General features: G+C 51.4%; 2 protein-coding genes and 1 long non-coding RNA gene across 6 annotated transcripts in view; 1 reads left to right on the forward strand and 2 right to left on the reverse strand.

Moving 5' to 3' along the window:
- Window positions 1-5,747, reverse strand: part of PHF20 (PHD finger protein 20) — a 77,493-nt gene extending 71,746 nt beyond the window's left edge. The window contains 3 exon segments of the mRNA XM_040575349.1: window positions 1,835-1,882; window positions 3,310-3,356; window positions 5,601-5,747. The gene's annotated coding sequence lies outside the window, so the exon portion shown is untranslated.
- A 1,490-nt stretch (window positions 5,748-7,237) lies between these two features.
- On the forward strand, window positions 7,238-16,626 carry LOC121078817. Of its 2 annotated transcripts, none has more exons than XR_005824756.1 (3): window positions 7,238-7,361; window positions 7,731-16,052; window positions 16,494-16,626. It is a non-coding gene; the product is annotated as an uncharacterized LOC121078817 (long non-coding RNA). The 2 variants fall into 2 exon arrangements; XR_005824757.1 differs by having other exon boundaries at window positions 7,310-7,361; window positions 8,253-16,052.
- LOC121078815 (rho GTPase-activating protein 39-like) overlaps window positions 13,417-23,812 on the reverse strand; it is a 52,691-nt gene continuing 42,295 nt past the window's right edge. For all 3 annotated transcript variants that reach the window (XM_040575350.1, XM_040575351.1, XM_040575352.1), the window contains 5 exons: window positions 20,301-20,374; window positions 18,717-18,916; window positions 17,108-17,199; window positions 16,488-16,657; window positions 13,417-16,046 (listed from right to left, as the gene is read on the reverse strand). In XM_040575350.1, the coding sequence (XP_040431284.1) occupies window positions 15,852-16,046; window positions 16,488-16,657; window positions 17,108-17,199; window positions 18,717-18,916; window positions 20,301-20,374 (731 nt within the window). In that variant the 3' untranslated portion in view covers window positions 13,417-15,851. The remainder of the gene's footprint in view (window positions 16,047-16,487; window positions 16,658-17,107; window positions 17,200-18,716; window positions 18,917-20,300; window positions 20,375-23,812) is intronic.

Here is a 23,812-nt window from a genome sequence, read left to right on the forward strand (position 1 = left end):
TTCTTTTGCCAAATAATTACAGCAAACTGGGATTCATAAAAGTCATTACTTCTGATGTAATACAATTCCTACTCATACTGGTGGATTTCTGCTGCAAAACTTTTTTTTTTTTTTTTTTTTTAGGATTTCTTAATAAGTGATCTTTTAGGATTTTGATTGTTTTTCAAATTCCCCATACTATCTGCAATAAAAGCCTTCAACTAGTTCAAATAACATATTATAATAAGCATGACTTTTCAGATATAGTTTTCTTATGTTTTCTTAATATTTCAGGTATCTTTATATATATATATACACACACATTATATATATACACACACACACGAAAAAACTTATTTAGAAGAAATTCTGACTACTAGTTCAAAAAAGCAGCCTAAAAAAATCAAGGGAAAAAAAAAGAGACTGATGTGGAACAATTCTGTCACTGAATAAATCTAGCAACTTAAGGTTCTTAAAATCTCTCTGATTTTAAATCTTAGTTAAGAAAGATTAAGATCAGTGTGAAGGGTATTTTAAGGTGTAAATTGAGAGAGTTCTTGCTGTTTGATAGATTAAGAGTTCAAAGGTTTATCAACTAGAAGACCTGCAGACTGCTCAAGCAAGCTGAATCATTTTTTATGAAAAACTTCTCTAAATCACCACAAAGTTCATCACATCGATCCATGCTGCAATGAGCATGCCATGCGTGTATAGCTAAGTAAACAAACCCAAGCCAAGATGACCAAATGCAGCCCTCTTCCTTAACAGAGACATCCTCTGTTGAATAAGTTGCATCCATCACATGGCACAGGGATGTGCATTTTGGTCATGTGCAAAGTAAACAAAGATTCTCCAAGAACATTTTCTTCATCCACAAATCTTCTCCAAGTCAATACATGCAAAGCTTCTCCAAGGAGCAGGAGAGATTGGTAGAAAAAAGCTACAGCAACCTGAATTGATCTAATTTAGTCTGCAGATTGGGCACCTCAACACAATTTCTCCTGTTTATCTACCTGAGGTTGCATAACACCACTTCGTGATGCTGAATGCACTGAGTATATAACCATCCCCAAGAAAATACTCTTGCCCTGCCTAATGGCTACCTATGGGCTTACAGAGCCTTTCTCAATCAAGAAAGGAATATGAAAAAAGTGGACCATTTCTCATTCCCATTCTATACTCCCTCAAAAGCAATAGAAAAACAACCACAACACACAAAGTTCCCTGTGCATCCTTCAGATCCTTGGAAAAGGTGCCAACTGTTTGGAGAACAGCCTTGCGATGCGGATGAGGAAAGGAACAACACCTGGGCTCAGAAACTCATGTGACAAACTCATTATTGTACAAAGACAGCAGATTTCTTCTTAAGAAGAATATACCTTAAAAAAAATAACAGCAGGGCTAAAGGACATGACTTCAATTTGCCTATGTATTTTCTGCTTGATTACATGACCTACAGTACTGAGTTCAATACTATTTCATACTGTGAGGGAAACAGTTGCCAACTTTTAAGTGCTAAGGTGGCACTGAAGTATTACCATCTACATCACTTCTAAAAGCAGTATCTTGGTATTCAAGAAGAATCCACATTTGAGAGAGAAAATACTTAAGGTAGTACTTACAACTTAAGGTAGTAAATTGACCAACTCCTTATCTGTGTCCTGATGTCCAGCCCCTGGCTTTGAGGTCACTCTGGATATTCCAGTGGTATCCTATATATTTACAGGTTATTGTTGAACCTAAAATTTTTCTTATCAATGAGCATCAACATGTATTGTAGCTATCAGAGTAAGAGGCAACAACTGAAAGTGGATGGAGTCAAAAGAAAAACACAGAAATGACCTGGTAACAGTACCTGCAGCAGCAACTGGACCTGGACTTCTGATTCTTTGAAGAAGTCAACCTAAAAAGAATGCATAAAAAAAAAGAAAAACATTTTCCATAGAATCTACACCACCTGCAACACCAACCACTGAAAATCCTTTAGGCCACTTCTACAACAAGCCAGTATTCAGCGTTCTGACACTTAGACATGGCAGTGTCGGTTTCATTATTTTCAAGTAGTTTGCTTCCTGACTGGGCAGGACCAAACCTACCCTCCCCCTGTTAAAGAACAGGATATTTTCATCACAGTCAATGGAAGTGAAACTGCAAGTTACACTGCCTTGAGATTTGATGAAGCAAACTACATTTTCATTCACAATAATACATTACGGACACGTATCTGTGTATGTGTCACACTATAAGGAAGACGCAACTTCACAGTTTTATTACAAGAAGAAAGGAAAGAGGTGCTCTTAAAGGCTGCTTGTAGAACTCATCCCCCAGCTCAGAGATGAAAAGGCATCAGGGAAAAAAAAAAAAAGCCAGTGCATCTTTTTGCAATACCAGTAACAACAATACTGAGAAGATGGAGCTGTAACCTAGGCAGAGGACCTATATAAACACAGGGGATCATGTCGTGCAGAAGCCATTAGCAACTTTCAGTAGAGTCAAGCAGCAACTCAAGTCTGGTACTTTTTGTAAGCTCTGCTACATTACTGAAGCCTTTTAGGTTTCAGATTTAAAACTAAAGAAAACCCTAACTCAAGCCCCATCAATGGCACTGCCATTTGTGTCCTAAAAAACATTCAGTTTTAAAGCTGGAACACTAGACATTCGAGGCAGTGCCTTCACTAAAACATTGTGCAGAACTAGAGGATATTCTCCATTTCTTTGGTAGAGAAGTGCTGAGTATAAATAGCAGAAGAATAAACCTGTTTTTAAACTAGTATATTAACCTCAACGACAAGACTAGAAAGGCTCTTCCGTGCCAACTTCATACAAAAACAAAACCAAACCAAACCCCAACCCACTAAGCAGTAGCTTCCCCCCCCCCCTTAAAACATGGTACATAGAGATACAGACTGACACAGGTACATTTCTTTCTAACCCATTTCAGAAACCTACCTGAAACAGAGTTCAAGAAAAGACTAGGCAGATTGCAGCTGGCTAAATCTAAACAAGGCTTGCCGAAAGTTCTCAAACCCAGTGAAACCACACAAAGCCATGTCAAGAAATTAGCAAGTAGTCTCAAAAAGCCGTAAACACTACGTTCTAACCTGTGTTATTTTCTGCCACACACATAAGTCAGCACAGGACATGCTATGCACCTGCACATACAAGATCACTTAAAAATGGTGCTTGCACCCACAAAAAAAAAAAATCTTTCATAAGAACACTGCCTTAAAAGGCACCAGACCCAACAGTTTTTTGAACAACATAGGTGATATAGCTACTGGCATTTTGACAGTAAAGACAAATTGAAAGGTGTAAGTCACTATTTCTTACCTGAAAACAGTCTTTTCCTACAGGAGGCACAAGAAGTCAAGAAAAACCTGTAAACAAGCAAGGGAGAAAAGTTTGAAGATGATAAGGAATAAATAATAATAAAAAAAAGAGAACAGACATGTTACAAACACTTCACGAGACTTCTCAACGTGATGTGCCACTATGTGCAAGGTATCTGCAATTATTCTTAAAAAGAAAAAACAACAACAAAACCACCTACATCTACACAATTAAGCAACCATCAAGAATGCAGTTTAAATACTGAGGCAAGCACGGGGCTCAACAGTAAATCCTGCCCCCATGCACATTCTTTAGCTCAGCTCACATCTGCACAGGACAGTGCCATATGGGCACCAAGAGAAGACAAGTGGCAGCAGTGCAGCAACAGTGTCAGCTTCTGTCAAGGTTTGACAAATTACAGCCACAGACAATACTGAGCTGCTAGCAACGCAGATATAAATAAAAGATGCAGTGACAGAGAATTTAACATCCCCTACAATTAAATTAGGAATTGCGCCCACCTTCCCTGGCCAAGAGGAGAATTTAGGTCAATATCGTGGCTTAGCTTAGCCAGGAACTATAAGAGCAAGAAAAAGAGCTTCAGAGAACTTATCCAATTAAAGGTAAGAATTAATTATATGCTTCTTACATTTCAATCAAGGCAGCACTGTTATGAGCAACTACTATTCTAGCCTCATTCCCAACTTGACCTTAATTAGTTACTCTGGATTACAGGCAAGCAGATTTTACTCTCAGACTGCTCAAGTGAAATATTATTTCCATTCAGGACACACCAACAAAGTTATCAGTAGAATGTAAACTGAACTCTCCCACAAGCTGGCTTAGGTCAAACAATCAGTATTTATCCAAACCACCTTCAATTCCTGAACTACTGAAAGTCATACAAAAAAAATAAAGAATTATACTGCAAATGATCTTTGCTACAAGTCTTCTCGTTGAGCTTTTTTGGAAACTGGTCCTTGCTCGTAGTAGAAAATTAAACAAGTCCACGTCCAAAGCATTTCTCTTGTACAGATGCTCAGTTACAAGCTTCTGTACAGAAACCTACATAAGATTAGTTCAAGTTATTAGCATTGTTTTTAACAAATTACATTTCGTTTGCCTATACTGTACAATACCAAATTCCGTACACTGCAAGAATAAGTTTATTTCATCCAGTTTGGACTCCTGTACACTCAAATATCCCTCCTCGTCTATATTCAAGTGTTTATGCTAGAAACAATAGCATGGGATCACAGAACCGTTTGCGATACTAGCAAGATATTTAACAAGCAGTAGAGATGTAACCGTCCCCCAAAACTGTACTGAGAGCCTCCTTGATCAACCCAGTGCTACTGTGGCTACGGTTTGCGTGTGCGCCCCAAGCCAATCGGTACGACAACCCGTAAGTAAGCCATTTGGAACCTAGGTCTGTCGGGAAAAAATACGGTGCCTCCCGATTCTACGTATCAAACGCATACGACGTGAAGCAGCTTTCGGCTTCGCGCAGGGAGCGATCTTCACCTCGCTTCCCTGAAGACGTTTTAGGGAGACGGGCAGCAGCGGAGTGCAGACGCGCTCCGAAGCCGCCGGTACCGCCCGCGGGCGCCGGCCCCACACGAGGCTTCGCCCCGCTTCGTCCCCGGGCCGGGCGCGGAGCAGCCGCGGACGCCCCCCGCAGAGCCCCACCGGGGCCGGCCGGGAGCGGCCCCGCGCCGCTTCCTGACGCCGCCGGGGCCGGGCTCCGCCGCCGGCCCCTCCCCGGCCGCGCACCTCCCGCCGCAGCCCCCGCCGGGACCCGGCCCCGCCGCTCCCCCGCCCGCGCCGCGGGGCCCGTTCGCCGCCTCTCCCGGGCCCCGCGCCCTGCGGCCACCGCGGCGCCGCCCGCCCGGCCCCGGCCCCGGCCCCGGCGCCGCCGCAAGGTCACTCGGCCGCCCCCGCCGGCCGGGCCCCGCGGCGCCGGCGCTCGGCGCGCTCCTACTCACCTGCCCGCGCCGGGCCGCGCGGCTCCGCGGGCCGCCGGGCGCGGGCGGAGGCGAGGCGAGAGGGAGCAGGGGGGGCGGGGGCGCGGCCCAGGCCCCCCGGCCCCGGCGAGGCGGAAGCGGCGCCCGCTCGGCGCCCCCGGCCCGGCCCGGCCCTTTGTGCGCGGGGCCGCGTGCCAGCCGCGCCGCGCCCGGCCTCCCTCCCCTCGCCTCGCCTCGCCTCGCCTCGCCACGCCGCGGGCCCGCAGCGCGGGGCGGGCGGGAGGCGCGGGCCCGGCCCGGCCCGCCCGGGCGCCGCCGCGCTCTTACCGAGGGCTCTGCACGGGACAAAGGGTGAGAGCGGAGCGAAACCGCCCCCGGACCCCGCTGCGCGCCGAGCCCAGCGCCACCGACCGCGCAGCGCCACAAAATGGCCGCCTCGCTGCGGCGCCGCCACCCGCCGCCGGAGGAGGCGGGCCTGGGCCGGCCCCTCCCGCTCGCTGCGGGGGCGCGCAGCGCGCTCCCCGCGCGGCAGCCGCGGCACCGGGTCCCGGGTCCCGGGTCCCGGCCCCTCCAGATCGGCGCCGGCGCCTCGCGGCCGGGGCGTTGCGGGCGAGGGGCGGGAGGGCGCCGGCAGCGCCGTGCGGGGCTGCGCGGGGCGCCGCGGGACGGCCCCGGCCCTGCCGGCGAGCGGCCTCCCGACGGGCGCTCCCCCCGGTGTGGGGCGCGGCAAGAGCTCCGTAAAAGGGTGAAATAAACCAAAAAAAACAACCTCGTGCCCGCTGCCCAAAGGGGCTGTGTCCGTCTCTTCTGTGGCCCCCGGCTCGGAGCCCAGGCAGCTCTCCCTGCTCCGGGCTCGTCGTCGCGCCTCCCAGCGCTGTAACCGGGGCCCGGCCCCGTGCTGCTGGCCCGCCCGGTGACCCCGAACCACGGTGTGGGGAGCTGGGGGTCGGCCTCTTCTCACAGATAACTAGTGATAGGACTAGAGGGAATGGCCTCAAGTTGCGCCAGGGGAGGTTTAGGTTGGAAATGAGGAGACATTTCTTCTCAGAAAGAGCAGTCAGGCATTGGAACGGGTTGCCCAGGGAGGTGGTGGCGTCACCGTCCCTCTGGGGGTTTTTAAGGAAAGGTTGAACATGGTGGCTTGGTGAGTCATGTCCCTGAAGATAAGAGAAAATGTTTTTGTAAATACATTGACATGAAAAGGAGGGCTAAGGAGAATCTCCATCCTTTACTGGATGCGGGGGGAAACTTAGTGATGAGAGATGAGGAAAAGGCTGAGGTGCTTAATGCCGCCTTTGCCTCAGTCTTTACCAGCAAGACTAGTTGTTATCTGGATACCCAGTACTCTGAGCTGGTGGAAGGGGATGGGGAGCAAGATGTGGCCCTCACGGGCCAGGTCCCGCCGCCGCCGGACGGGGGGAATTGCTGCGCCCCTCATCCAGCTGGCTTCCCGTCCGTGCGGACCGAGCTGCATGCCCTTCTGAAGGCATGGCGCAGTGCAGAGGAAAATCGAAACACTTCTTCTGAGTTTTATGATAACTTAAAGCCAAAAACCAAGCTGGTACAGAACAGCCAAAATCTTTGCAGGTTGAAGTTCTTAACTTCAAATATTGCAGTATTTGTCACTGTGGGTGATAAACTCTCCTGGTTCAGTTGGTTAGCTTGAGATAATCCATCATTTTCTGCCCAGAGGCCCCAGACAAGTGAATGATTGTCACCTGCCAGGTTTGAGGGACGAAAGGGGAGCTGTTGTGGCCAAGGTGCCTGCAGGGCTCGTGCTGCAGGTAGTGCCAGCCTGGGAGGAGGGAAGGCAGGGAGCCAGCGCAGCCTGCCTCCGCCCAGACCTATTAAAGACACTCAGAACAGAACAGAAGCGACTTGGAAATGGTTATTTAAAGAAGTAAAGCTGTATCATTTCCCATCATTACAAGTTTAACTTATAATCGCTTCTATTTCAAATGATCATTTCATGGAGAAAAGCTGAAACAATTTTCGGTCACTAAGGAGTTGCTTTTTTTTTTTTCCCAGTTTGCAGAGTACCCTGCCTCCCCACGTGTGTCAGCAGTGTGTGCAGCCACGTGCAACGAGGTAAGTGGGCAACCCATAGCTCTGACTCTAAGCACTTTTCTCTCATCTTCCTCCTGCCAAATAATCACAGAAACTGCTGACGCTGCACAAACCCAATGACATCAGCCTCACCCCAGTGCCATGAACAGCACTGGACCCAACAAGCACAAAGGCTGGTGCAATGCACCTTCTGTGTTAATGTTTCTCTGATGTTCTTGTATGTTAATGTTTCTCACAGCTTGTGAGCTGTGTGCTGTGAATTTGTGGAAGCAGGATGACTTGCTAAAAATACCATAACAGGAAAAAAAAAAAAAAGTGGCAGAAAATGTAGTTATCAGTTTGGATTTTTTTTTTAACCTGGGAATCTCACATGTGGTTTTAACATTGCAGGTTTCTAGAGGCAAGAAAAAAAGAATGCAGAGTGAATTAAAATAAAAAGCAACTAAACAAAATCACTCCAAAGTTTTGAGGAAAAGAGATTTCCTTTTTTGTTTTTATACTTTCACTGAAATGTAATTGTAGTGTTTATGGTTTTGTTTCATTTTGTTTTTAGAGCACTATATTTTATTAAAGAGTTTTCACCACTTAAAAAACACTGAGCCTTAGAACATCTGTCATGAGAAAGCAGGTGTCAGAAACCATTTCCTTCCCTACAGAAATGGGTCTTTCTAGATCCCGTTGTTTATGAGTTGGAGGAAATAATGTCTTATTCTCCCTTTATCTCCCTCCTGCCCCCTTCTCCCCCACAAGAGCAAACTACTTTTGGCAACCTATGGAAGTGTATATACCAATTTGTGATGTCTTTTTCCTTGAGGATAGTCCAAGCTTCAGATTCAGTGTCTGATGTCAGTGTTCATGGTTGACATTTATTGTAAAACCTCAGACGTTAGATATACCTGCCTGTTTTCACAGACTGCAGAGCAACAGCCTTTCCTGGAGAACACAGCCTCCCCCTGCGCTGACATCCACAGCAAAGAGCAGTGCTGTGCCTGCCTCCAGCTTGTCCCTGCCTAGTGTAAACAGAAGAGGAGTGTGACTACGGTACTCACCTGTCTGGGACAGGTCCCAGCCCCCCTCAGGAGTTCAGCTGGATCAGTTGGGAACCAGTGTCTCACACATCAGAGAAACCAATGAATGCAACTGTGGGCAAACTGAGCTTTGCAGGCAAGGGAGGGTTTGTCTGTCCACTCTGGAAAGCGATGCTCTTCTCACCTGCAAAGTCCCTACTGCATTCAACATGAGAGGTGCCTGAACCTTGTGAGTCACTGTCAGGGAGCAGCAGGAGTGGGGTGCTGTGCTGGGACAGGCGAGCCGGAGCAGGGGTGGCAACAGAACATGAAGGCAGTGCCCTACCCAACACTGTGCAGTCCAGTGGTAAAAGGGGAGCAGAACAGATCCAGTGACAGTGATAAGAGTCCAGCATGCAAGCCCATAGTGATGAGGCAGGAAGGTCAAGGGAGAAAGTCAGTCCATGTGTTGGGGTCAGGGAAATCCACGGCCAGGCACAGGAGTAGCTGACCTGGCTCAGGCAGAGACCAAGGGTGATGCTTTGTGATTAGGTGACATTCCCAAAGGAGAAGGAGGAAGTTCCCAGTGAGGTGTTTTCCTTTTCCACCTCTTTCTCTTCAAGGCCAGCTCTACAACTGTGCTGTCACCAAGCTGGCCTTGAGCACAGGCAGCTGAACTGCTGAGGGGTGTGCTCCAGGCCCTGGCACTTCTCTTGCCTGTCGGCAAGCCGAGCTTGCTGACCAGTTTCCCCATATCTCAAGAGAGAAAATCCAGCAAGTTGTGGCAAGGGCAACGCATCCAGCCAGCCTCCTGCCTCCACTTCAGCACAAGAGGATCCGCGATCAGAAAGCGCCTCTTGCATTGACTATAAAAGGAGGCTGAACCAGCTGCAAAGCAATGCCATCTGTGAGGCCAGCCTCTGCATTTGGTTGGAGAAATCCCCTGCAGAAGACTCCCCCTTCCTCCTTGACCAGCCACCCAAGGGGCCGGTGTGGCAGATGCAAAGGGTGTCTCTGCGCCCGTGGAAGTTTATCTTCGCCTGCATAACGGCCCGGCCAGCGAGAGGCAGGGGAGCCTGCAGCTGCGTGCCATGCAGCCCACGCGGGGTCACTGCAGCCCGCACTTCAGCAGCGCCACTGCGCAGGGAGGCCGCACGCTCCCTGCTTGAGCATGGAGCGGCTCAGCTGCCAGCAGAGGTGGTGTGCTGAGGCTGCCCCAAGCATGGGCTTTGCAGAGCTGGGTGGGGATTAGACGAGGGCCAGCACGGCTCAGGGGAGTTTACAGCCATAGACCGTGCCCTCAACACCAAAGATCAGTCCGAGGATGAGCTTTGTGTCCAGCCCTGCTCATAGTGGCTCATGTCGGAACATTTCTGGAGGCCACCCCAGGTCTGGCTGACCTCTGGGCAAGGCCCCGAGGCACACATAGGGGTAGGGGATCACTCGCCAAGTCAGTGCCTCTGCCGCACAGCAGCAGTCCATGCCTGGGCAGTTTATAGCTTAGGCCATTTTCTCACCCCTTCTCTATTGGCCAGAGCAACCAGAGAGGCTGGGAACTGGCTGTGTATCTCCAGGCAGGATGTCTGCCCTCAGCTTGGGCAGGGCCAGCACAGCCCCATCCATGGAGCAGAGTGGCAGAGACGTGCAGGCACATCAAGGCACCTAGACACCCCCATGCTGATTCAACTGGGAGTAGGGGGAGGCTGTAGCCCCTTCCATCTCCTCATCCTCTTTGGGGTCATCTGCCTCAAGGCAATAGAGGCCCCCTCTATAGCCCCTTTTGTGGCTCCTGGAGCCATAGGGTCTGCCTGAGAGTGAGGAGGTAGCGCACACTGCAGGGACAGCCAAGCCCAGTATCTGGGTACTGTTTACAGTTGGAACACCTTTGTCTTCCCCAGCAGGAACCAAGGCTGGGTCATTTCAGGGGAGGTTGTACCACATGCTGGAACAGTCTAATAGCTCAGTGGCCTCAAAAGAGAGGGGCCCCACTCCTCCTTGCTTTCCACATTCCCCCTGCAGCCCGTGTGGTCACCGCTGTTGCTTGTGATCTGAATGAAGCACCAGAGCTGGCACAAGGTGGGATGGAGGAAATGGGGCTGTGAGTGGAGATGAGCTGACACAGGCCATTAGTTCTTCTTTGGGGAAGCAGCATCTTGTGGGAACAACCTTTGTCTTGCGCTTCTAAATGGCTTCGTGGGCTTGGGCCCGGAATCCTGCCAGTTCCCAAGCCTGGCAGCTGAGGTTCCAGTCCCTTGTGTTTCTCTTTCTGACCAGCGGTTTGGCCCGGCAGCCCAGCACTGGGCTCCAGCTCACACCTGCGCTCTGTGAGAAGCCAAACAGCACATAGCAGCTGCTGGCTAAACCCAAGGGCTGGTGGCCCAAGGAGACACCTCCTCTCCAATAACAGCAGGTGAAGCAGGCACTACGATACCAAGAAACCTCAGTTTGAAACTCCGATGTGCATGTGAACACCTGAGCCCTCCTGCCCTCCTCCCTGGGGACCCTCAACACCAGCAACCAGACCTCTGGGCTCTCTCTGCTTGCGTTTTCGCAGAAAGACTTCATATTCAACCTTGTGTTTTCACATCTCCATATTCCTCCTCCAGACAGCAGTGATGAAGGCAATCCGCCAAGGAAGGGACTCAAGCTCCCTTTACCATATCAGCAAACACCAAACACTTCAGACAAAGTGGAATGGCTTTGATGGTGAGGAGGAGGAAGCTCTGGGTGGAGGCTGCAGCAGGAGGAGCCCCTGGAAGCTGTAGGTTCAAACTTTCCTGGACTGGGCAGAGTCTTGAAATGGTGCCCCCTTCTTTGAAAGGAAAACTGACTGATAAGCAACTCAATGCTACAATATGTCCCAAAAGTTTTCCCTCATGGCCACCTGGAAGCATTCAACTCCAGCAGCTCTATAGAGGGTCCATCCCTCCTCAAGGATGGAACCTAGATGGTTCCTCAACCACCTGCACCTGGTTCTCTCCACCATTAAGTGTGGGTGACAAATATTACAGGACAACAGGAGCTCTAAAAGCAGCAACACTTACCAAGCAAATCACCTTTATCCATTTTATCCTTGATGATTGTCCCACTGACGATCTCTGGGTGTGCCAGAGCCTGAGCGCTGCTCCGCAGAGCCCCAGCTCAGTGCCAGCTCCACTAGCCAGTTCTGCTGAATTTGCCACTGGTTTGCCGTGCCCACATCAAACCCATGCTGGGGCAGCATCAGGCCAGGGACTCTCCCATCCGTGCCCCTCTGCTATGCTGCAGGGCTCCTGATGCAGGCTTCCCTGTTCCTCTGTGTCTTGCCACAGGGATGATTTAGTGCAAACCTTAACGTGAAGGTTAGGCTAAAAACTGGTCTCCCACAGCCTGGGATTTTGGGGGATGAGACACAACTCCTGGGCACCTCACATTTACAAGGGGAGGAGAGACTGCAAAAAGCTTCTCTACCAAGAGGGGTGGTGGGTGAGCAGCATGGGTGGCCCTGTGGGCACCACTCCTGTAACACTGGGGTGCCAAAGCGGGTCCCCCCCCCGCCACTCCAGCTCATCCTTCAGAGAGGTCCCAAAGCCACCCATCGTGCTCCAGCAGCTGCCCAGCCTCCTGAGGTGCTGGGGTGGAGTGCAGAGCTTAGACCTGAGGGCAGGTTGCTGGGAGCTGGCAGAATCGCTTTTACCATTTCTGTGTGCAGATCCACAGGACACGATGGAGGAAACAACAAAAAACTAACGCCAGGCCCTGTGCAAAGGCTATGCCTAAAACAGCCAGAAATTCACCACCACCCCCCAGAGCATGCAGCACTGCAAGGGTGCAGACCCCTTGGGACACATTACCCTTCCGCAACCAGTGGCAGGTCTAGGACAAGCTGGATGTGCTGCCTCTCCACAGGGTGCGGAGGACAGGTGAGCCGTGTCCCAAGCCACTGTCACACACAGGGTCTCACTGCGCTGCAGGTGGGAGCTGAGAACCAGCCACAAGGTTGTAATGAGCCTGGCTGGCACTCAATTTTTTAAGCGGTGCAGGCAACAAGACGGGCCAAGGTGAGTGCAGGAGTAAGCCCAAGCCTCCAAGCCTGAGCTGAAGCCCTTGGTTTGTGGGCTTTATTGATTTGGCCAAATCAGCTCATTCCACAGAAAAGCCTTGGGGAACACCTAAATGTTAGGCTGCCAACCTCCACCTAGGAAAGGGCTGTTTGAGGTTAAAAGACTATTGCTCTTCCTTCTGCTGTTGTTGCTGCCTGTCCTGAGAGCTACAGGTCCACTCCTTGTCTGTCCTGACAGCACAGCTGGTGAGAAGACCACAATTTGGCCATCGCAGGTGATTGCATACTGCTGGGGTGACCGGAGCAGCCCTTACTTGCTTTGCTCTAAGTGCACCGCCTTTTCCCCGTGCCACCAGGATATGATCAGCTCCAGAGCATCGGCAGCACTGGTGAGACCCAGGACAGTAACTTGTCACCACCCGACTGAAGTGGCAAAGGTAGCACTTGTGCTGCAGCTCCACCACAGGATGTGACCGGTGTGAGTCTGGAGCACCAACACAGATGGCTCCTAGCTCCTTCTTGGGGTGGGGAGGAAAGATCCAGAAACTCCTCCAATCTGAACATAAAAATGCCCCAGCTGGGTCAGCCCTGCAGCCTGTCTAACCACATCTCCAGCAAGAGAACAGACTATGCAGAGGAAGCAGGTGCCTGCGACACCCGCAGCTGCTGGATTAGGGATATTAGCAGTACATCCCTGTCTTATCCTCTGACTACCCGTTTGTGGAGCTATAGCCCATAAACTTGCCTAATTCCCTTCTGACCCTGAAGGGCTGCAGAAGGTAACTGCTCCCGTATAAAGTATTCTCCTTTATCTGCTTCCCCGTGATCTCTTCCCAGTTTCACTGAGCGCCCCACAGTAGCTCCCTGAGATTTACAAACAACAGAAATAGTCCACAGCTTGCTTTCCAAGTGCTGATGTCATGCTGGTTCCCAAATATTATTCATGAACACTGACATCCAGGCTGAAACCTGCAGCTCCAGGCAGGCACAATCACGCATCAGATTCACAAAAAGAACCAGGGACAACTATGGAGATTGTATTTATTATTATAACAGAAGAGAGGCTGCTTTACTGATCTGTATTTACAAATCTGTTGGCAAAGAAAGTAATATCCAGTGTAATTTATTAGCCTATTTTACAGCCCTGGCAAGAAGCATTCATTTGTAATAGCAGCAAATGCCTATGGTTTGATTGCCTGCTACAGCTAAGTGCAAGGAATAACATGGATCACCAGTCTGGTGGCTGGCTGCAGACACACGCATCTGCAGCCCAAAGAAGGGGGCAAGCACATGGCTGCTCCAGCCCTCATGGGGCCAGGATGTGGCACCCTGAACCTGTTCAACGGTTCAAATTTTGGCAAAACATGGCAAAGCTGGTAACCGCCTGCCTGTCTCTGTGTTTCTCTGAATGTGGCCCCAAATCTGAAGCACAAGGTGCTCAGCACTTTGGAAGGCGAAACAGAGCTGAACTCCTTGGAAGCACTCAGACAGGATGAGTGTGTGAAGCAGATCCTTGCACATTTTTTGGCATGTTTGACAGAGCTAATCCTGACAAAGGAGCAAGGTTTCCTGGACCACAGAAGCATCTGGTATAACAAGGGGGACCACGACTCTCGGCTCATTTGGGCACTAAATGGATTTGCACTGTGGAGCTCTCTGAGCAAAGTTGTGCCCTGGAAACCCCACTCACAGAGAGAGATCCAAACAGACTCAGGGCACCCCCTGCACATGGCACGTTGTGTCCATGCCTTTGTTTCAGGTTCAGACATCAGCTTGAAACCTCACTCCTTGGCTCCCCACTTGGCTCCTGCAATCCAAAGAGGGCGATTCCAGGTCCTCACTTGAAAGGGAGGGGGTGCAGAAATGCAAATGCAACCTTGGATGCTACCAGTAGACTTAGCATTGCATGAATGATCCCAGCATGCAGCTTTTTGCTGCAGATCTGCCTCCAGCACAGAAAACACTTCAAATGAAAAGAATAATGCCAGGATGCCACAGAATTAGAGATTGCTGCTTGCTAAGGAACATGCAACAGCATCTGGAGGCTGCAGGGAAATCTATGTGCTGCCCCTTGCTGTGCCTCACTTCTTGGTGGCACATGGAGAGCTGTGGGGGTTTAAAAGCAAAAGAGAGGACACTGAGCTGCCAGCCTGACAGTACCCTAGGCAGGCTCCACTGCACCTCAGCTGTTTGGACCTGCCTCTTCCCTTCCCTTCCTATACCCTCTGCAGATCCAGTGAGAATATGGTGGGAAAAGCACGGGTGCCACAGCTGACTCCAGGCAAGAGGCAATGCTGCTGCCCTGCCTGGAAGGGCACACCTCAGCACAGGAGCACTTCTTCCCACTGGTGGTCTTCCCTGTTTTCTTTGGACCAGGGCTGAACCAGAGGGTGGGCAGAGCTGTCTGAAGGACCTGCTGCCAGGAAAAGGGGGTGCTGGAGCCGCGGAGGCCGCTCTGAGCACCACTGGCACATTCTCAGCTGTTCTTCAGGAAAACTGGTGTCAGCTCATGTGGCACGTGCAACAAGGGCCTGGCAGAAAGGAGCTACGAGGCTGGGTGGGGTTACCCCTCGAGGACATGGCCCACATTAGGAGGATGCCAACAAGGCTGTTGCACCTGTAGGTGGCCAGGTGCACAGCCTTCCTCTTGTCCCCAGGCCCCATGGTGTAGGTGGTGCTGGTTTAGCTCCACGCAAGGCTGGTCCCACAGGCTGACCACACTGCTGTGCAGCTCTGAAACTGCCTAAAGGAGAGGGCGAGGTGGATGCTGTGCTGAGCTGGCCTGCCCGAGCTCCCAGGCACAGGATGTCTGGCTGGCTGGCCACCCAGCAGCAGAGGCTCAGACGTCTCTCCTTGGGCTGCAGCATGCTTCCACTCATCAGGGCAGTCCCAGGAATCCCTCTGACTCAGCCAACCCCCTGCACCTTCACATCCATCTACCAACAGCACCACGGGGTGCCAGAACCACCCTCACGCTTCCAACCAACAGTCTGCAGAGGTAAACCAGGCTGGCTCCATAGCAGCGGAGTTATCCCCTGTGAGGCAGTTATGTCCCCCAGGACCAGCTTGTGCCACAATACAGGAGTGATGTCCTCCTACCTGAAGCCAACTCTTCCTCCGGAAGGGAGATGGAGAATCTCACTGCCTCAGGCAGCTGTCTCATGGATGTCACAGCCCTTTCAAAATGCAGCCAGTTCTGTAGCTCCAAGGAGGAAGCCTTCCCCCCCTCTGACACACACTGGCCTGGCATGTCCAAGGACTTCCAGGTCCTGCTGCTGAAATGCCCAAGCCTTTCAAGAATGTCTAGTCCTTGTCCTTGAAGGGACATGTTGAGAGACGTTCAGGGGCTAACCCGGGGTGTGAAAGCAGCAAGGACAACAGAAGAAATCTAAGCAGAGAGGAGAAGACTTCAGGCACCCAATGACTCCCCAGGGCAATGTCCTGGACCCCAGGGCCAGTGCCTCAAACCAGCCTTTTGATGAAGCTGGTGTCCAAGTGCACTATCAGCATGCGAAGAAAGGACATTTCCTTGCGTGTGTTCTCAAAGATAATGCGAGGGTCGTCAGACTGACAGCGCAGGCAGTTAGGGGCCATCACCATGGCCAGGTTGTTCACGTCCATCTTCGTTCTGCCCACATTTGATGGCTGAGCAAAGATCTGCAGGTAATAAGGAAAAGTTGAGCTGTAGCAGTAGAAAAGGGCAAGAGACTCCAAACGTGGCCTAAGAAGAGATGCAAGGACAGCAGAGATGTGGCCTCCTTGAAGGACAGTGCCCCAACAGCCACGCATTCACAGGGCAAGACCACCATGCTCTGACTTGGCTGATGGTGTGGGAGCCTCAGCAGACAGGAACACCTTGCAGATCTCAACCTGTTCCTTTGGGACCAGCCCCATACTCCACAAGATCGAGAATATAGTTTATTGCTCCAACAAGGGACAAGCCCAGCAAACCTCCCTCCATTAATCCCACCTTAAATACAAATGAGAGATCCTAAACGCCAGCTGATGGCGCACTACAGATGGCCCGCCAACTGTGCCCCCCCTTGTGCTCCATGCTCCTGGCTGGCATCAGAGGCAAGGATGGTTGGGGCTGCCTACCTGCAGAAAGTGTATGAGGTAACACAGCACCAGTCTGTTGAGCTCCGGCAAAAGATGCACCACAGCCACGGCAGCGTCAGGGTTCTCGTAGTTACTGATACACTCTTTGTAGAACTGCTGGGGGATCACAGGCTCCTCCAGCTCCCGATACCACAGCTTGAGGAGAGAGGCTGGGCAGAAAGCAGAGTGCATGAGAACAGCTCTGGTTACCTCCCCACTATGTTCAGAGACAAACTTGACAGAGACTGAATGCCTCAGGAACCAGAGGACAGAGGAAGGATTCTGCAGTTGTCCCGTTTCACCTTAGAGGGCAAGTCAGAGTTGCTGGAAAGAAGAGTGCTGCTCCTGACCGACTCCCAGCTGCCCTGCAGGCTGCTGGGCTCATACAGCCTCGCTCCGATGGACCCTCCACCACCCCCGGTGCTTTCCCATGGACAGCATTTGGAAAAGCAGCAGAAAGGCACAGAATAAAAAGCCAGTTGGTGAAGACAGCTTGCAGAGTACAGCACTGTGTACGTGTCCCCAAACAGCAGCATGCATCCTGGGCTGCTCCTCCACCCTCCCTGCTGCACTGTACCATGGCTAAGGCTGCACCGTGCACACATGCAGCATTCCCCTACCTGGGATGTTGGGGTCACTGAGGCCACTTGGGATTCTCCACTGATCCACCTGCAACTTCAATGCGTTGACTTCGTCTATGTCACCAGGTATCCTGCAAACAGAAGCACAGCAAGAACGCTTCAGAGAGCGCACAGTACTCGGCAATGTGCCCAGCGTGGCAGCACGCCAGCAAATGGTGGCTCCAAAACTGCTTCTGAGACCCTGGGGAGAAGGGAGCACACAGCAGCAGTAGCTACAGAAGCAGTTCATCAGAAAGAATGGCTTGTCTGCTTTGAGACACAGCTTTAAGATGGGTGTGGAAGAAACACCTGTCTCCTTCCCACTAACTCAGACATCCACTGTCATTTTGTCCTCAGAAGCAATTATTTCCTGTAACTGGGCCTTCCCGCAAAACATTCAGGCCAGACAAAAGAAGCACCTCTGGCTAAATAAGCCAAGATATTAGAAGCTATTGCAGGGCAAAGTTGAGTCTTCTGCTAGCTACCTTAAATTACATTTAATAACTGAAAAACTAATTAAAGTCTTAAAACAAACAACAATGACTAAAAAAAAAACAGCAACCAAACCAACCCCTAAACCCCTGTGTTCATCATACAGATTCTCTGTCTCCCTTGAATCCTCACATGTTCACCCAGGAGCAAAATACCCCGAGTCTTGTGCATCACCAAGGCTGAAGTGTTGCATTTGATGAGCTTTTATCCGACAGATTCTGTCATCCTTTATAATTGCTTTCAGTCACTGGAGAGAGTTCTGATTGGCACCGGTCTGCCTTTCAGCATGATATGTTCAGGGAGATCCCATGTATGATAATTGTCTGTAACTTCTCCTCCAGTGTTAATTACACATTGAAAGCAGGAGAAAAGCAGCAAACCTACAAACAGGGCACTGTAGTAAGGTCCCTGCAAGCTACTCTTAGAAAAGCTCCCTCCTCTACAGCCTGCCTTCTGCAAGGGACACTGCAAGTCACAGCAGTACAGTGCTGTGCTGTGCTTTAGTCCCTGTTTGGTGCCAGTCACTCCCAGTTAAATTCAGCTTTCCACCTACTGGGCCATCCCTGCACTTCTCGGCAGCAGCATCCCCCCGCCACTGAAACAAGCAGGACACACAGGCTTCCTCCAGAAGAGGTGTGGGAAACTCACACACCACAGCTGTAGCTGCAGGCTCCACCAGGAACCCAAAAGCTTGGCCCTTCCCTGTACTGGCAACTACTGTTTAAGTTGTGTTAAAGGTTGGACGTGGTGCTTAGGGACATGGTTTAGCGGGTGACAGCGGTGGTAGGGGGATGGTTGAACCAGATGATTGATCTTGAAGGTTTTTCCCAACCTTAATAATTCTATGATAGAAGCTCAGTGCTGTGCCTGGGTACGTGCTGTCACAAGTGCAGATCACAGCTGCAGTGTCCCCTCTGTGCTAATGCATGCAAATGGACTGATGCTACTTACACAGATGACTCCTGAACCTGGAAAAGTTGTTTGTTTTTTCTTGTGATCTGTGACAGGGTGCTATTCTCAGGGAAGGGGAATCACATGGAGGACAATCTTGATTTCTCAGCTTTAAGGGCTGATAGTGTGGGTGGATCAAAAGCAACACAGAGTCGCAGAAGCTCACCTGAAAATCCCTTCTGTCTGTTCTCCTCCCAGTGCCAGGACCTGCTGCGACAGCTGTGTCTGCACCCACGGCAGCTTGTGACCCGGATACATGTCCTGCTGCCGCAGCATAATTTCCTCCAGAGAACTGCCAAAGAGTGACGGTGTCACGATGGCATTTCTGGCGTGCGTTATCTCTTCTACTGTTGGTTTACGGAGGCCCTGGGGACAGAGGAGAGCTCAGTGCAGCTGTGGGCTGAGAGGGCTGCTCGTGTGCGTGCCACCTCGATGTCCCCCTGGGAGCCCCTTGCAGCAGCAAAGCTCTGGCTCTGCGCGTGCCAAAATCAGGAGGGTTCAACTCATTCATCTCAAAAGGAGCACAGAAGCTGCTGCCTGCTGGCAGAAGGCAGCTTTGGAGAGTTTGGGGTGTTTTTGCAGGGATTTGCACGTGGTAACAACTCCATCAGCGCTGGGTCTGAGGCAGCTCAGTTGCGCTGGTGTGGCAGAGGAAGGCACAGGGCCCAGCCTGTCCCTGGGCCATGGCGAGGCCGGCAGAGGGCACGTGTACACCAGCCCTGGCACCAGGCAAACGCTTGGCCACGGGACAGCTGAAAAACAGCCCTGGGAAAAGAGAATCCCAGGCATGTTCAAGCCCAGGGCCTGGCTTTAGATCAGGGAAAGCTTCACCCTAAGAGCTGCTAAAGCTCTCTGAGAAGCAGGCACCAAGGGAGCATCCAGGACACGTTTCTTCTGATGGATGCTTTGGAAGAGGCTTTTAAGATTGCCTGGCGAGTGAAAGCACAGAGCACAGGATGGGATGAGCGCTTCTCCCGTGGGCTCTGCTGACCCCTCGGCAGGCAGCAGCAGGCAGGGGCTGTGGTGGTGTGTGATGCATGCCTGGACGTTTCCTGCTCTGCCCCCACAGGGACGCCCTGGAGCCATCACCCCTCCCGAGGTATTTCAGCTATTCACTTACTGTACATGGAGTCCAGATGGCAGGGAGGCCCCGGAGGGATTTGCAGAAATAAAAGACAACCGGATCTGGCTCAGAGACTTAGGATGGACAGGTTGGGGCTGCATGCCAGCATTCACAGCTCCATGCAGAGGAAAGGGAGGAGGGGGATTTCCAGATAATGCACGGCACAGAGGTTCCCCTCTGTACCAGGCATCTCCACTGCATGACTTTGTAAACGGGCAACTCTACAGTAAGCCAACTGCAAGACCAGGCCCAGGCAAGCTCTCAGTGAGCAAACGGAGACTCCTCCAGTGATGGACATCCCTTGCACAGACAGCTCCTACTGCCCTGGAGACAGGCGACCATCAGCTTTGTCGTCCATGTCCCCAAAGCAAGCACTCAGCTCTATGGCCAGCAGCACAGCAGGCACTGCTCTCAAGCAGGAGCACAGCAGGAGCCAGGCAGCAGCCTTGTCCCACACATCCACGGGGAGAGGAGCCGTGACCAAGCCTCCTCCACTCTCTGTATATCCATTTTCCATCACTGAATCAGCAGTGGCCTCCAAGCACCACGGGACGGATTTCTCTGGGACCTGGAAAGCAGAGTGCCATGCAGGCAGCCTGAGCCCCCAGCACTGGGGCAGCAACTCACCTTTTTGCCTCCGGTGACGGCTACTTTCTGGAGTTTGCGGTAGCAGTATTTGGCATACGTGCTGATGGGCAGACCTGGCAGGAAGGATAAACAAGACGTCAGCCCACAACACTGTGCACACGCCATGCCGCAGGTCTCTGCAAAGCACCAGCGCAGCACTTTGCACTGGTACAAACATCCGCCCCCATTTTGCGCAGCCTGTTCTGCAGGCAGGGCAGAGGCTGCCGAAACCTCACGTGGAGCATGCCGATGCATCGTGGCCCCGGAGAAAGGCAGTGTCAGTGCGAGTTGTTGCTTGGGCTTGGAGGGATTTGACTTCTGACTCAAGGCTGGCACTCTGCACCTCCCACCCCTGCTTGTGCAGATCACAGCCCTGCACACACACAGTCTGACCCCGTCCTGACTCAGTGCTTGGCGTTCACAGCCTGGGCATGCATGTGAGCATGAGTCCTCATTCCCTGCTGCAGAGCCAGAGTTGTGGGACTCACACACACAGGACTGGGTATTTAAATATCGCTCGATCTCAACCAAAGAGCATGCAGAGGTAGTCTCTTGCCAGGAAAGATTTCGAGTGCTTTAAACAAATTGTTTATGATTCAAGAACTGGGATAGTCAGAGAGGCAGCAACGTGCCAGGGCCAGAGAGCACCGAGCCTAAATTCACGACTGCAAGGGGAGGCACAGAAAAGTGGAGACCATCTTCCCAAAGCCCTGCAGGAAGCTTCCTCACTTTCCTGGCAGCAACCTCCTCCAGCATTACCTTTTAACATAACGCTCACGCGTGCTCTGTGATGCATGGCAAACCTGACACACCAGAGCCCAGGAGTTTCGCTGCGAGAGCTGCAGCCCTCTGCAAGAACGGCTGCTCTTGTTGTGCTTGGTTCAGTGAACTTTAAGGGTGAGTGGAGCCAGGATTCACAGAGCTAATCCCCCCATGACACCAAGGGAAATATTTGCACTGACAGAGCACTGATTGCTGGGAGAGTTTTTCCAAAACCGTTGGCCTTTTGTTCTTTTTCAAATCAAACCCAAATTGCTTGCTGAAAGCAGTGAATAGATCTGCCCTATTTGATTCCTTGCCAGGCTCAAAGCTTGCAGCAGAGTTCAAAATACTTGTGGCTTTTAAGATCTACATTCTGGTCAGATGGTGCTTATTTCAGATCAGCCTTTCAAGCACTCTGTAGCTTAGGTAAGCTGGTCAGGATCCCGGAGTTCCTCAAATCCTCTCAATGTAGAGAGAAATCAAGCTCTCCCCAAGCAAAATGACAAGTCATGAAGGGGAGAGCTGTGCTTTCCTCCAGAAAAGCTGTGCTTTTCTCTTCTCAGCCAGCAGACAAACCACAGCCCTTGGCTCCCCTAGATGAAACAAGCACACCCTGCCTCAATGAATCTGGTCGACTTTAACGTCTGGAGTGCAGCCTCCCTGTTACACTGGAGAAATGCCAAAGGAGGTACAACAGCATCCCACAGGCAAAAAGGAAAGTCAATTTTAAGAATTTCTCTGGGGAATATCTAAAGCAAAATACTCTCTGTATGCAAAAATCCTGCTAATTCCAGACATGATTTATACTGGGAATGTCTAAGAATTAAAGAAAACAAACACAGTGAACTGTTTTGTGATGTTTCAGTATGTCGGGTTACTGCTTCTGTTGTTAAAATGTACAGACCCAAAGTGAAGGGTCCTCCAGTTTACAAAGGAGTGAATGGGAAAAAGACTGCACTGTGTCTATATAACTGAACAATTACACGGGAGGCAGCGCCTTCAAAACTAATGATAGGAAACACTTTTTCACAATGTAATTAGACCGTGAAACCCACGATCACCCTAAGACTTCAACACGGTTTGCAACGGAACTGGTTACTTCAGAGAGCCTGCACTGCTGACAAGTGGGCAGCACCAGGGCGTGTTTAGGTGAAGCCTGTTTTCCCAGAAAACACCCTGGGAAAGGCCTAAACCCTACATCCTGTGCTGTGTGTGGCAAGGCATCCTGCTCCCAGCGATGCTCAAGCTGCGGCCTCTGACCCAAGGGGGGCTCTGGGGCCATGCACTGACCAACGGAATTTCGAGCAAATAAACTGACAACTAAACTCGCCCTCTGCACAAGGGGCTGGACCTGCTACTACCCACGGAGCTGCATGGCCAAAAAAGCAGATGGAGCCTTGAGGCACAGGGTGATGGGCTTGCTGCTGCCACTGGCACAGAACGAATGGCAGCTCCATCAGGGAGCCGCACCCTGCAGGAGCAGCACGCGTTCCTGTGATGCGCCCGAGGTCGGCCCTGCTGCGAGCGCTGCCGGCTCCCAGGGCACCTGCGGGGTGTGGAGGGGACTCAGAAAGGCCCAGAAGCTAGTGGTGAGCTGGAGAGGAAAGAAAGGCAAGGGAGATGAGTGGGATTCGGCCTTAGCCGCTGCTTTTTGCAGCCATTGGCCCAACTTGACCATCTGGCAGCTCTCAAAACGCCCAGCTAGGGCCCTGCCCGCAGCACAAAACGCAGTCGGCTGTCCTCAGCAGGGCGGCCAGGTACTGCCTCCCCTCCCTGGCTGAGCCCTGTGGTGCAGGGACAAGTAGCTTTAGCCTGCACGGACCAGGACAGGCTAACACAAGGTAACTGCACTTCTCTGAGCACATGATGAGTCTGTAAAATCCAAGCTGATCTGTTATTTCCTGTGGTACCACAGTAGCCCCAGGAGCTCAGGAACAGAAGACTCCTCACAACCCACACAGTGAAAAACAGTTTGCAAAGGAAAATATTTTTCCATGTGCTGGCCTAAAAACACATGCAAAGAGCTTCCTGAAGAGCCTCTCCTTTTATAACAAGTTAAAATCCAGGCAATGCACATGCAGGAGCATACCTTCTGGAACAGATTCGAACGCCTTCCTGCCAAAAAATGTCTTAAAAATGCAGCAAACAATGTGGATTCAGAACCCAGCCACGGGACACATATTTTAGCACAGCAGAAGCTGTTGTCTCAATATTTCTGTGCTCTACCACTGCGCCTCACAGACCTCAACCTGGCCCGAAGCCCTTGGTGCAGGCAGGCTCCAGCCTGCAGGGTAGGAGCCTCCCAGGCCTTGAGCTGCTCCTGTGCTCCTGGTTTGGATCTAAACAAGCAGTTCCATCCACAACAGTGCCTTAGCCCATCCTGCCCCTTCCTTACACCTCCAGCATGTTCCTCTGCATCCTGGTAATGCTGCTCCATCACCATTCCCTACATGTGAACTGCCAGACTTCATCAGCCCAAAGGCCCACGTGAGTCTGCAGCCTGCATCAACTGCCAGGAGAAAGAGAAACAGACACAGGATGCACGAAAAATGAGTATTCCCCTGCTAAGATCTCCTGCTAACAGCATGTGGGAGATATCCTGCGGCAGCGGTGCACCTGGACCATTAACCATTAACTGACAGACCTCCCTTCTTTGAATTTGTCCCATTTCTTCTTAAACCTGTTTGCACGACACCCTGCTTTGCAGACTCGTATAACTTCATTTTGTGCTTCCAGACAGAGCACTCCTA

This window comes from Cygnus olor, chromosome 16, assembly GCF_009769625.2.
Source record: "Cygnus olor isolate bCygOlo1 chromosome 16, bCygOlo1.pri.v2, whole genome shotgun sequence".
NCBI classification, from domain to species: Eukaryota; Metazoa; Chordata; class Aves; order Anseriformes; family Anatidae; genus Cygnus; species Cygnus olor.